Source organism: Aptenodytes forsteri, unplaced genomic scaffold (genome assembly GCF_000699145.1).
Source record: "Aptenodytes forsteri isolate BGI_AS27 unplaced genomic scaffold, ASM69914v1 Scaffold266, whole genome shotgun sequence".
Classification (NCBI taxonomy): Eukaryota; Metazoa; Chordata; class Aves; order Sphenisciformes; family Spheniscidae; genus Aptenodytes; species Aptenodytes forsteri.
The window spans coordinates 471,732-485,692 of record NW_008794109.1 but is presented as its reverse complement, the minus strand read 5'-3'; the positions used below and the strand labels follow the sequence as shown (position 1 = coordinate 485,692).

General features: G+C 50.3%; 1 protein-coding gene across 1 annotated transcript; it reads right to left on the bottom strand.

Annotated features, from left to right (window-relative positions):
- Positions 1–186: 186 nt before the first annotated feature.
- On the bottom strand, positions 187–13,640 carry LOC103895669 (aquaporin-7). The gene is made up of 8 exons (XM_009275349.2): positions 13,569–13,640; positions 12,595–12,617; positions 9,527–9,635; positions 6,083–6,209; positions 3,718–3,855; positions 2,855–2,973; positions 1,237–1,454; positions 187–346 (listed from the first exon to the last, which is right to left on the bottom strand). The coding sequence occupies exons 1-8, from the start codon at positions 13,638–13,640 to the stop codon at positions 187–189; spliced, it is 966 nt and encodes a 321-aa protein (XP_009273624.2).
- Positions 13,641–13,961: the final 321 nt, after the last annotated feature.

Genomic DNA, 13,961 nt, shown 5'->3' with positions numbered 1-13,961 from the left:
TGTCTCAAAGACGCAGTTTGTCTGGTTAAACAGAGTATGTTATTGAAGACTAGTCCCTCATTTCTCCACCTGCAGGGTGGAGAAACGGTGTGCACATGCCCTTATCCACTTGGTTACCCTTTGGCTGTCAGTCCATACATCCACATAGGCTTTGCTGTCAGGCCCTTTCCTCGGAGCACGTGGCCATCACAACGTAGAAGTCTCCACCGCTGGCTGTCCTTTCTCGTTTCCACTTTCTGGGACAGGTTGGTTATGAAAATCAATGAAGAGTTTGTGGATTAAAACACCAGCAAGACTTCCCAGAATCGGAGCTGTGAGTGGGACCCACCACCAGCAATGTCCAGCCCTAAAATGAAACACAGAAGAGGCAGCCGGTGAGCCAGATGCACTGCTGCCCTGCCGCCGCATGGCACAGGGTGAGGTGAGCTGAGTCTGCTGGGGCAGGAGTGAGCTGTGTGAGCAGAGGTGTCTAGACCCACTTCACATACTGGGCCCTACAACTGGCTTAGACAAATTCTCTATCCACCAGGGTAATTGCTGGAGGGAGGATCATTTTCCTCATCGGCCTGCAAAAGTGGCTCTGCACTGTCTGCAGGTTTCTTGTTCTCTTACAGAAGTAGTCTGTGTGATCCTGATGAGTGTGACTGTCAGACAGACAGACACACACACACCTTTTCCCTCCCAGTTTCAAATAACATCTGCACCTTCTCTACCAAGCTCTCAAAGAGATTTTCTGGAATTTTAATGAAAATGGGCAGCCGGGACAGGAGAGACTGCTAATGCCCTCTCTATGGGAAAAGCCATAGCATCGCACCATCTTACTAGATAGGGGAAGGCAGGGTTTCATCTCCGGATTCAGACATCTAAATTTAGGAGAGCTATTCAGCAATCCAGCTGTAAGTACCTGCTTTCAGGTGAGCTGAATTGTCCTCTGGCTCTCCAGTCACTGCAATAACCAGCTAGATCTCTAGCTAACAGGTAGCCAATTTGGTGCCCAAATTGAGGTATCTGAATGTCAAGATCAATCCCATGCTGGAGAATTCGTGTATCCCAAGTTTTGTGTACACAATGCACAGGGCTCGTCTATGCACAACTGTTGCTCTCTGAGAATGGAGAAAGCACTCTGCAGCGATACCATCACTTGGTTCAAAGAAAAAGGCTTCATGACCATTTTATCTTGGGCTTATCTCCTCTCCTTGTGAGCTGAGCAGTGTAAAAGCAAAACAGGTCACTCACGTGAAGACGTCCATTCCCCAGCCAGCAATTGCCGTGAAGACCCTGGGGGGCAGGTCCCGAGAGGGGTTTATGGCATAGCCTGTGTTCATCCCCATCCCCAGGCCGATGCCCAGGACCAGGATACCCGTGAGCAGAGCCTGCGTGCCTTTCAGGGCTCCGTTGTTTTTCTCGTCATGGATGATCAGAATGCCCAGCATCAGCATCACTGTCGCCGTAAACTGCAGAGGCAGGAAAGGGGGAACAGGTCAGGAGAGAGAATGGGGAAGGCAGAAGGATCCTGCTCAGCAGAGAGGAACAGACTTCCCAGAATGGAAGAGCAGGTGGGATTCACGGTCTGATCAAGTCAGGGAGGACCCCAATGTTATTCCCTCCTCACAGGTGGACTGAAGAAAAGTCCAGATTCATTTCCCAGCAAAAAAGTTTCCACCTCATCACCAAAAATGCTCTAGCACTGATATGAACTTCTCAGCACTGTCCTCTCCCTCCACCTTTGAAGTTAGGGACATGGGTTACTTAAGTACATTTCGTCTAACAGAGGCAGAGCCGTAACAAACTGCTAATGAGACAAATCTGATCCTCCCTAGAGGGAGTTATGTTTTATATAGCCTGTTGCATTAGCCCTTTCAGGACTAAAAGCAGATGATACCAGATTCTCATCTGGGAAACTGAATCTTCCATCTGTGACAGTACGTAGCTGGCATTTGTAGATCTGCAGTGCCCAAGACGTCAGGAACTGTGGTTTGAATAGAGGTGATGACTCCTGTCTCTTTCTGCTTCAGAAAATGCATCTGGAAAGCCTTGGACAAAGATGCCAGCAAAAGCAGAAACTCTGCAGCTCTTGGCAATGCACTGTCACTGTCATTTACTTTCTTGTGCAGCAAGGACACTGCATGCTCCACAGGAGGCTGAGTGATCAGGTCCCCACCTGTAGGCTCTCCAGCTCTCACCGTCCTCCTCATCATGCCCAGGCAAGAGTTTTGTCAGCTCAGAGACAAAAGCACAGGCTTCCTTAGATTTGAATTGGAAGTGAATCTTCCTTCTCCAGTGTCCCAGTGCTCCACGTCCCCTGAAGCATCCCCTTCCTATTTCTGGGCATCTGGACATTGTGTTGTATGCTGGGAATCAACTGTACACAGTCTACATTGGACTGTTCAAACCCCAGAGGTTCCATCCAGACAGGCAGTGTTCATGTGAAGACAGTCCCGGGCCCTCTGTGCCAGTGAGGGGCAGCCAGCAGAGCTGCCTGGGAGAGTGGAGCAGGTGTAGGATCCAAAAAGGAGAAGAACAGTTCAGAGATCTGCCCAGAGCCCAAAGGAGATAGTTCCTGATACAGCTCAGCTTCTCACTTCCCATTGCTTGGGCTGCATGCGGGGAAGGTGTTTGGAGGGCACTAGGACCAAGCTGCAGAACAGCGTGCAGGCGTTAGCTTTTAGGCTTGCTCAGCCACCAAGGTGCCTTGGATCCTACCTGTGGGGCACCTGCCCGGATGGTGGGCTCCTTGGAGTAGAGGTTGTGATTGTGTCTGCAAACATACCACTGTGAGTCCCCTATAGCAGACCTGCAGTAGCACCTGCTACCACCCACCTTCTCCTAGCACACCAGAGCAGTCCCCACTGACCTCTGTGAAGAAGCCCCCCAGCAAGGATACACAGGGAGCGGGGTAAGTGGAGAAGATCGACGCCGTGGCAGTTGGTCCCGTCACTGTGAAGTTCCCCTTGGTGTAGTCATACAGAGCATCTAGGAGAAATGGCAATTACAGGAGTTAGCACAGAGTTCACCCCACATGGCATGTACGCAAGTCCATCCATTGCAGCCAGCAAGGACACCAAGGGGAAGAGAAGCAATGGGAGATATGATGGAGGTGACACACCCCTCGCAGGGCATGATCTCACCAATAACGGTTAACTGCAGACTTTGGTCTGCAGTTGCTTCCTTATGCCTACCAGCTCCATGTCCCTGCTTCAGGAGCCCGGGACAGGCTAGGCGCCCTGGGTGCACTGGAGGCCTCCATCCCTCTGCCCCTCGGAGACTGAAACATGCTGGAGCCAATGGGTGGTGTGTCCTCTGCTCACAACTCAAAACCACAGATGACTGCTGTTCTGTTTTCTACAGACCAGCAGAGTCCCCCAGAGCTCCAGCTGTACCTAATATGTGGTAGTCCATCTAACTCAAGCCTTTGCAGATCCTGGAAACAAAATGCTGACGAAATGCAGCTACTGGCCGTGAGTTGAGGACAGGTTTTGGTAGTGGGAATGCCCTGAGCAAAAGGAGCTGTGCTCTCCAGGAACTGCACATCCTTCCTAGATATATCTGGGCCCTGCTCTGGCGTTGAGTTATGAAGGTCTGTCCCACAAGCCAGGAGCTCGCCCTCCTCACCCAGACATCATGCTGGGTACTGTAAAAGGAAATATTTTTGATGAACCGTGAGTTAAGACCAAAATCGTGCTCACAGGAATCCCTGTGATAAAGACACAACCATACCGTAGTAGAGGCCGAAGACAGTGGCTGCTGCCGTAAAGGAGCCCAGGAACTGGCCGATCAGATAAGCTGGGAGCTTCCTCCAAGGGAGGTTTCCTAAAATGCAGTGTGTGAGGGTGATGGCAGCATTCAGATGAGCTCCTGCAAAATCACAGCAAAAGAGAGTGGTCTTGACCCTGATGCAGCTGTTTTGGAGCATGCCCCAGGCCCCACAGTAACCACCCAGACCTTGCTCCAGAACACCAAGACTCTCACAGGGCAGGGTGTCCCTCCAGCACAGACTCAAAACTGACCCATTTTCCCTGGGCAGCTAAATGATTCAGAGCAGAGAGCTCCTAGCTTTAGTCCTCTAAAAATTAGACAACCTCTGCTTTACTCTCTGTAAACCACAGGCTGCCTCAGTCATCTCACTTGTCAGAGACACCGCTCTTGGCATGGCGTGAGTTTCTCTCCGTATGAGTTTCTCTCTATTCAACTTAAAGGGAGCCCATAACTTAGACTCATCACCCACCTATTATATGGCTACAGGTAGATGAGGCAAATCTTAACCCAAACAATCGCAAGGCCTTCTGAAAACATCTGATAGACAAGGAGGGCCTTATCCTGGCAGAGCTGAGCACCCCAGCTGATGGGATCTGAGGGCCCTTAGCACATCTGGCAGGCAAGGCATGAGACGCCGGGGAAACAAACTGCAAAATTAACCACTGATGCCCCATATCTTCATGTCTGCAAAGCAAATCCTACACAGGGCTATCAGCAGGGATTCAAATTAGCTCTTAGATGTCACTGCATTGAGAAAGGGTTACCAGGATGGTCAATCCTGGCCAGACCATGGTTGCTCCCACTAGTGTGGAGCAGACCCTGTCCTTCCCTTGCAGAGTTTGTAATCTTGGACTGCCTTTCCATACACCTTTTAGTACATGGCTTTCAAACAGTGCAAGACCAGTTCTCCCTGTTTTGAGGGGACACCTTCTGTGGAGGAGGTTGGTATCACAATGGTGCTTTTGGAGAAAGATTAAGTGGATCCAGGTTTGGTGCCCTCGGTGCAAACCACATTTGTTCTCCAGGCCTCATCTCCCCACGAGTCCAAAGGAAATATTTGCTTTTTCCTGCCTAGTAGGTGTAAACTTTGGGGGTTAGTAAATGCTGCAACCTTAGTGGCCTTTTCCTACTCCAGACTCAGAAAGGGGTAAGAGCCAGACACACGTCATCTCACCAAAGTACAGGACAGAGTGAAGTGAAAGTGCATGTACCGCCTGCTACAGTCCCACAACCACAACTGAAATGGAGGGAGACCCCTTTTTCTTCGATCTTCTGATCCTTTGCAGGCATGACCAGCCATTTCAGAGATCACAAGAAACATCTTGTGAGACAAATGAAGCCAAATCGCAATGCCAAGAAGCCCTGAAGCTGGCTCCAGAGCCAGCCTGTTGCTGGCTGAGCGGAGACCCTTCCTCCCACTTCCCAGTCCTCAGCAGATCAGCTCCATCTCAAATGTCACCTGGAACTGCGGGGACCTGCTTTCCTCAGCCCACTTTCCCCAGGATGCCTCCACCAGCTCCAAAAGGACAGGGAGACCAAGAGCTGACTGCTTGCGTGGAAAAATTTTCCTTCCCAAGCCAGCCCCAGCCTTGGACATCTCTCTGCTCCAACAGTTCAAGAGCAAGGACTTGCTTTAATTTCCTGCCCACTAGAGCCCTTAATCTCTTCTCTTGGTGCAAATGAATGCAGAAATTGCACAAGGCAAAGGTAATGCTCTGTCATGTGAGAGATACCACCCCATGGTCCTGAAACACAACCTCCTGAGTTCGCGTGGGGCGTGTGCGCATGGGTGTGGATGATAAGGAGAAAATTTGCATACCATTCCTTGTTGCAACATCAGCAGTAAGCTCTCCTTTGCAATAAATTATTTACTTCTCCATGGGTCAGACTGGCAGCATGTTTTCAGAGCTCCTTGTCTCCTTGGGCCGTGATGGCATATCCCAAGCACCTAGCCAGGGCACTGCTGAAACCTGTCTCAGCTCAGGACACGCGTCTGGGGTCAGCATACTGTAGGTATGCTGTGCATGCCTTGTCCCCTGCTTCTGATGCTGCCGCGCCATCGCGACTCCTTGGCTTGACTTCAGACCTGCCTCCCCACTACGGACTTGGCTGTGATCACTGGGTCACAAGGCTGACCGTGGTTATGGTCACCAGACCTCTCTGCTCTTCTTGCTTGGGGACCCTAGGACTGCCTTTTTTTCTGGTGAGGGCACTGCCCTGCCTTGTCATGCCATCACCCACCCCTCCGCAGCCCACTCCTACTGCCTCCAACGCATGTGGCCGTCATAGGACATAGAGATGTCCTGTGCTCAAGTGTCCTGCTCACCAGAGATTCCTCCAGCTGCATGGATGCCCAGGGTAACACCAATGCCAAATCCCAAATTGATGCTCAGATGCTGCCCAAAGTCTCCTTTTCCTAATACCACTTGTGCCACGGAAGACAAGCCAAAGACCTAGTGCATGGAAAAAAAAAAAAAGAGAAAAAGAAGTGTTAAAAGGAGTGTTATTGTTGTGGTGGACTGAGCTGCTTTGCTACTTTTTCTGCAATAAACTTCCAAAGACAGGAAGACTCTAAGGTGCCCATGGTCAGGAGATGAAGTGAGAATGACCCTCCTCCGCAAAAACTGAATGGATAACCGGATTACTCCTCATTGGTGACCATCGCACCAAACCAGACGCTCTGGTCTGGCTTGGATACAAGGGAGACAAACCCCAGACACCTGCACCGAGGTCCCGGGCTCGACTGGGATCACTCACACAGCCGCGGTAAGGGCGTCTGCACCTGAAGCCAGGGACATGAGGCAGGGGAGCATCACCACAGATTGCCCGGAGGCGGCACCCAAGCCGGATGGAAGGAGGGCGGGCAAATTCTTGTTGCCTTTCTTTTCCTGGTGTGCAATTTACTGACTAAAAATGTAGTTCGGGCAGCACATAGCTATTTGCCAAACTCAACTCTCATTTTGGTAACTTATTGTGGCAAAAAACAAGGAGGGAAATTCTGGTTTGACTTTTCCTTTCAACACATATACTTTCAGTTTGAAAACAGCCAAAATTTCAATATTTTTTTTGTGACTAAAGGGGAACCGGGAAAAAAATTAAAAAGAAAAGTAAACACCCTCTGACAGGAAAAGACATATTTAAGAAATTGCTATGGCCTGAAAGTAAATTCTATTTCACTTTTTTAATGTGGTCAGAAGGTGGAAAAATCAGTTCTTTGCACAGCTCTTACACTGAAATCTGGAGAAGGACAAAGCTTCTCTTGAGGTCTCTGCCTCACAAACCACTTAGGGCTTGGAGAGTGTATCCTGTTCCTTGAACTGCACCGATGTTTATCCAGGGTGACATGTCCCTCCAAGACAAAAAAGTCAGTACGTTGTCCAGCAACAAACTTCTGCTCTGGCCTGTGCTGTTTTGACTCAGATCTTTACTGGCTGCTGTGTCTGGATCCAAATTTTATCTCATGCGTCTGCTCTCCCTCTTCCCTTTCAGACATCACCAAAATTCCCTGTTTCCCAGAGACACTGTTCTTATCTCTCTTATATACACAGACCGCAGTCTGTGCTCTGCACAGAGCTAAAACCTGCATGGCGTGAGCCCTTCTCTCAGTGAGCCTCAGCAAAAGCCCCAAAAAGCAGTGGCCAGGATGTCCCCCAGCATCTGCAATGCCCTTATAAAAACTTTGCCTACTCATCTCTGAGCTTTTCCAAAGCCACATCCGAGAGAAGCCAAATGCATAAAGCACAGGTTTTGCATGCAGGTGCAGAGAGAGGGGTGCAGGGCAGGAGACATGCCTGTTGTAGCTGAACAGCACTATCCTCAAAAAAACATAGGACAAGCCAGAGAATCTGTTTTTCAGCACAGATCCAAACCTCTGGTCTCTTCCTCTATTTTCACAGTCCCAAAATAGACTTTAGTTTTTCCTATGTCCCTGCTCCTTGTGCTGTTTACTCCCGCTGCATAGTTCCCTCCTCTATGAACATTGCCTGTCCGTTAAAGCAAGAGGCCCTGGCTGAGTGCTGTCATCCAGGCATCCCAGAGATGAACTCCCGCTGCAGAGTTCCCTCCTCTATGAACATTGCCTGTCCGTTAAAGCAAGAGGCCCTGGCTGAGTGCTGTCATCCAACTAACAGCCATCCAGGCATCCCAGAGATGCAGCCAGCACATTCCCGGTTGCAGTGAGGCTCAGGGGGCTGCTGAAGAGTTGGATGCTGGATGCTACGTTCGGATGCTGGATGCTGTTCGCAGCCAGCCCTTGATGGGGGTCTGTGTGCAGTGTCCCTCCTCCTACTGTATTCCCTTGTGAGGATCAGTGAGGGAAGAGCCAACATGAGCTGCAGGCTCCAAAATCTGCCTTGGACTGTCAGAGTGCAGAGAAAAGTCTCCTTCTCATGCCGCTTCCCAGAGACAGCCCTGGCAGGACACCCCTGAACTTGATCTTTATCACCTGGAAATTTCCACAACCAAAACACAAAGGGAATGGAAAAGGAAAATGGTTTGCTCAGCTCCTGCTGAGGAGTCATAGATATCTGTACTCTGACTTCCAATGCGTGCAAAACTACCTGTGTAGTAAGGAGTGAACTTCAAGGAGCTGGATGTGCAATAAGATGTGATAAAAAGCAAGCATCCTTTGCACATATGATCATTGCCCTTGAAAATAAGCACCTTAATCTGTACAGACAGCTGTGTCAAAAGGTCCCCATGTTTACACAAATCTTGTCTTCCTCCTGTGCAAATCTCCAAGTATGTGTTATTTGGATTATCCTCAGCCCTTCCATGCCAGCCTCTGTCCAGTCCAAAGCATCTCTCTCAGCCCAGCAGTGCTTGCAAGCTAAGTCCAGGTGTAGTAAGTTGGCACAGCTAGCTATTGGACCTTTTCAGAGGGAGGATCTCATTTTGCTATGTTGGCCCAACACATGAAGACTCTGGTCCCGGTGGGCACCTCACCCCCGTCAGGGATCAATTCTGACTGCAAAGTCTTCCTCGCCCTCTCCCCAAACACCTCCGAAGCAGCCCGACAACTCAAAACCTCTTCACTTTTTCTGCATGAAACAGATCCCTCAGGCAAGGGGGGAGTTTCTGTATGATTTGGATAAGCACTATTCATTTGCCAGCATAAGAGAACCAAAAGCAAAATCCTGGCATGCTTTACACCTGGTAATCACATTTCCTAATGGTGGGTTGTGGCTCCAGAGAGTTTCAAAGGCGTTCATTACCCTGACAACCCCAAGAGGAAGATGGATGAATGCTGTTCTCATTTCACAGAGGCTGGCTGTGGTAGGGGAGTCAGGGCCTGCTCCCCAAACCTGTGCAGGACTCCCCAGCCACACCATCGCCTCTAGCACGGCAGGAAGAAAAGCCTCTATTCACTGCATGGGATCTTTCAGGGGGTTTGGCACAAGTGTTGCGTTGACCCATCTGACCAGGCACTGCTCTTTGGTTTCATTCCCCAACTCTTCCTCATTTTTCTCCTAGAAGAGAACTGAAACAGCGGCTCATCCCCACCCACTTCACACTCTCCCAGTGCCCACCTTCCACCCTCCGCATTGCTTTTTTCCTCCAGAAGGTTTTTGACAGATGGTCTGCCTGATGGGAAGCTGTTGCCCCACCAGAGCAGAGGGGTGAGCAGTAGCAATCAGCTGGTGAGCAACCCTGAGGATGTGGTAGGAAACCACTGACCTTACAAATTGCTGCTGCAAACGCTTACACACTCACCTGCCCTGCACACGCACACATGCACAGACACGCACATCTGGGCCTGTCTCCTGCTTACCATGAGGATGAACATCCCCAGCGCTTCTGCCAGCAGCTCCCTGATGGTGCCGCTACGAATCGTGAGTGCCTTCTGAATCTTCTCCAGCATTTTGCTTTCCAGCTCCAGCCTGCAGCCACGGGAGCTCCTGTTGTGACAGCACACTTCATTGCACTGAGCTAAGTTACCCTTTGAAACTTGGCACCCTCCCTTCACCCCCAGACACCTTCATTCATTTGGTTAACGATGAACAAGCCAATAAAGTAGGAGCTAGCTTCAAAGTCTTCCCACACACACATGCCATCCTTTTAAAACTATATGGTAAGGATGCAATATTTCTGCTACCGGGGCATTGCAAACACTGTGCCTCTGCCCAGGAGCAGTCTATCTCCAGAGCGGTGGAGCTGTAAACAGCCTTGGTGCGCTCCTAAAGCCTGTCTTTGTCTGTAACTTCTTCTGAGTTGAACAGAAATTTTGGCTCTGCTCTGCATTGTAACCCACTGGCTGGTGGTTTGGTGCCATTTTTTTTTAACAGGTGGGATTAGGACCATTTGCCTGTGCTTTGCAGGACTATTTGGATGCCCAGCCTGCAGTGAGGATGCTCTGCCTGGAGCAGGTGTGCACCGCTGTCTGCAGCTGGGAAGAGCGCAACACCTTGAGCGTCGCTTCAGGTTGAATATTTGTTCTTGCTGAATGCCCCTGTGTCAGCAGCTCCCATCACACTAGCAGAGAGCCTCCCTGCCACCCCCCGGGTCTGTCCTCTCTTGTGGGGCAAGCAGAGACCAGTCTCGGCAGTGATCCCCAGAGACCTTCAACCTCATCTGGCTGCCAGAACAGAGCCCTCACCATCCTGATTCCTCCTCCATCTCCTGATTCCGTCTGCTTATCTCCCTGCTCATCAGGTGCTCTTACCTCTCCACTGTGAAAAGGTTTTAATACCTTTCCTTAATCACTGAAAAACTTAAACCCACCGAACACTGAAGAACTTTTTTTGCAAGCCTGGTCTGGTTCTTTGCTGGTTTTCTTTGCCTTCCTCTCAACCTGCTGCAGCTTCTCAGTGTGGCTCTGGAGGGGACACAGTGCACAGCCCTGGAGAGGTTACCAGCAGCTGCCCCGACGGGGACGCAGCACTCTGCTCGCGCTGCCCCTGGTGTTGTCTCCCTCTGCACTACTGCACTGCAAAAGTTCATGAGCTTTTCCTTCACCCACAGGACACTGAGCAGCTGTATGGAAGAACCAGGGAAGCCAATTCTGCTCTCTGCTCCATAGATTATTGTCTATTTTATGGCAGGGAAGGGTTTTATGGACTGGGGTAATCTCTCCTCCAGTGGCAGATTAGCTGTTGACCTCAGTGAACACCTGGCTAAATATGCAGTCATTTACTAGCCTGTCTCTGATACTAAGGATGATCTAATCATGACGGATGATAATTACGCTGCTGGCAAGGGGGTTCCTACAGCATATTTCTAGATGGGAAGAGTTTTGTTGTCCTATGAGTCTGTGAGCCATGCTGTGGCACAGAAAAAGTGGCCGATAAATCTTTCCAGGTCGCTTCATTCTCTGCTATGCAAATGTTTATTGGTGGAGCACAGAAACACGGGCCCTGGAGCACCAGGTCAGGGTGGTGGCAAGAGCCTAGAGTTTCTTCTGGACATGGTAATTTCCAGCTGACATGTAAAGCCGAGGTCTTGGCATCAGCGTGTGTTGGAGATCTCACAGTCTTACTCAGAGTGAGTGTGTCAGTATCCCCCACAACTGGACCTACAACTTCATTTTTCACTCCTAGATCTCAGGGAGCCTTCCAAGTGGATTCCTCCCCTGTGGGCAAACAAAAAAGCTGCTGTGTCTCTGAAAGGCTTGGTCTCCTGCATTCAAGCATTAACTATAAGCATCTCCATATTCTAATTTGGGCTGAAAAATGGACACATATTTCTGGGAACACTGGACTCCCATGGACTTGCAGTCTTCTCAGAGAAAAAGGCAATCCCAGTTTGAAACAGAAATCTTTGGTCTGGTGATAATATTTGCAGCATAATCCCTGGTATTACCACCAAATTCCCTAAAACTCCAGCATGCTTCTAGGATGGCATCATGGATCACTGGATATGCCTCTTGCCGCTGCTTGTCCTTTTACACAGATCGTTCCACAAGATGGCACTGAGACATTAATTTCTCCCTTAAAACTGTTCAGATGGGTTCTTCTGTTGGCTGCTGAAAATGTGAGAACCCTTTAGTTTTAGGGTTCCTTCAGGCGGTTTTATACATTAAAGAAAGTTGATCTGCCAGTGTTCAAGGAGTGTAACAACAACAAAACCCACCTTTCTATGAGTCCTATAGGGCAAAGCACCACTGCTCTGACAGTACACAAAACCGAAATGTGTGAGCCTGCGCCTGTCACTCTCCACTTTATAATCAGCAGGGAAAATCAGGCAGCTCCAAAGGGCAGTTCATCCCCACCTAAAATAAACATCTGAGGCCAGACCTATGAGTCACGATGGATGCTGGCAGTTTCCCTCCAGTGTCTGCACCAGGACGTGGAGTGACCGGCTCCAGCGTGCGCATCCACGTGGGGATATCTAGCGCCAGGTGAGCTGGACTGCCCTTCCTCCCTGCGACCAGATGTAGTGATCCTGAGCAAGCCCAAACAACCATGTGAGTCAACCAAGGGCTAGAGCACGAAGATCTGCCAGTTGTCCAACATGACCTGTTCATACCTGCATGGTTTCTCTTACCTGCAGGGCTGACGAGGATCTCTGGGGTCACCATATACAGTCCCCTACTAGCATAAAGCAGCCACACCACATCCCTTTCATGACCAGGCCAGTCTCCATTTTAGGGGTAAGTGCTTTTTGCCCCAACTCCTCCTGCTGGAAGCCTGTTACCAGAACTTGCTGCTCTGGAGATTAGAGACTTTCTTCTAATTTCCCACCAAATTCTCAAAGCCATTTGTTCATGTGCCAGCATTACCCCATCACAGTCATGAGTTAACTCATTTCTTACAGGTGCTATCCCGTAAAGTTTTCCTATACGGTTTGTTAGGAGCATATTAGCTGCTTGCACTTAGCTTTGCACTGCCTCCTGATGTTTACCTTGACTTGCTCACAGGTTGAAACTTCACTCAACATTGACCCTACAAGGATTTTACAGTGTTTTCCACCACACATTAAGCAACTACCTGCTAAACCAAACCCATTTCTTCCCTAAGGCAGGTGCACTTTCAGCACTAGTAATAAAGGCCTCAGTTTGGAAAGGAAAATTCTGGCACAGTCAAGGCCCACTAACTGTGCTGGTGTTAATACCCATGGTACTGAAAGGCCAGGGGAACAATCCCCCTGGGTCCTGCTAGAGCAGCCCTGGGAAGGATGAGCACACAGGGACTCCAGGGCAGTTGTGCTTCTGCAAGGAATAACTTCTCTCACTCAGTTTGACAGTGCATGTATTTCCTCTGCACCCAGGAGCTCATTTATCTCTTAATTGTGCTAATCAACAGCTGGAACGTTGCCACTCCATTAGCTTCAGCCCTGCTGGTGGAGCATTAACTTCTCCCCAGAGACTGAGAAAAGCATGAGCAGACAGCACAGCAGAGGAGCTCCTCACTGTGGATGAGGACAGCTTGCTCCTCCATCAGACCAAATGAACACGGCACTGAGACATCTCCAGCCCCTTTAGGAAGCAAAGCCAGATCAGAGAGACCAGTACAGCACTGGTATGACCTTAGCTGTCCAGGACAGACCCCACTTGATGTACTCTAGAGCACCCACACCTGTGGTCTCACATCTAATGCCCATGGTCTATCTCCTCCTCTCCTTTACGGATGGCAGGCACTGAGCAAGTTGCAGACACCCCAGATATTTGTCTCTCAGCAGGTGGCTTTGCTCTCCATACTGTTACCCAGCTCCCCATTCCCAGGACACCATCCTCCACAGCCTTTCAGCTCACCCTGCACACCATCGATCCTTGCCCTGAAGCTGTCCAAAGGCGCATCACCTGCACCTGCTCACTTCCAGTGAAACCAGGCTAGCTCTTACCGTGCCGGGCAGAAGTGGGAGCTGGAGGGACCGACGGAGGGATGTGGTGGCACAATGGTGGGATCCTGCTCCAGTCCGCAGCCCTCTGCTTCACTCCCCAGGGGCATGGTGCCTCCCCACCCCAGACTGCTAACACTCACTCAGCTGGAGGTAATCCATGAGGCGGTGGTGTCAGCAGGAGGGGAATTACATGGCTTTTGTTCGTCATCAGGGCAAGAGCAGGGCTGTCCAGGAAGGGGTCGCCTGGGGCAGCACTGGCCCCATTGTTGGGCAACAGAGCAGAGGGTGCCTGGGCTCCCCCAGCTGGGGACCCACCCACCCCATGTTGGGCCACCCTGCCCTCCTGCCCTCCCTCTGGCTTTCCAGACAGAATCAGGTCATTTTATACACAGCAAAGCATGATGGTTTTTGAGGTGTCTCGCTGGCTT

What these genes read in the sequence shown, in the direction of transcription:
- LOC103895669 (XM_009275349.2), bottom strand. Translation starts at nt 13,640, where the DNA reads ATGCCCCTGGGGAGTGAAGCAGAGGGCTGCGGACTGGAGCAGGATCCC. An exon ending in TTGTGCCACCACATCCCTCC is followed by an intron (nt 12,618 to 13,568) that starts GTCGGTCCCTCC and finishes TGTTGAGTGAAG; the next exon opens with TTTCAACCTGTGAGCAAGTC. An exon ending in TGTCTTCGGCCTCTACTACG is followed by an intron (nt 2,974 to 3,717) that starts GTATGGTTGTGT and finishes CATTTCTCCTAG; the next exon opens with ATGCTCTGTATGACTACACC.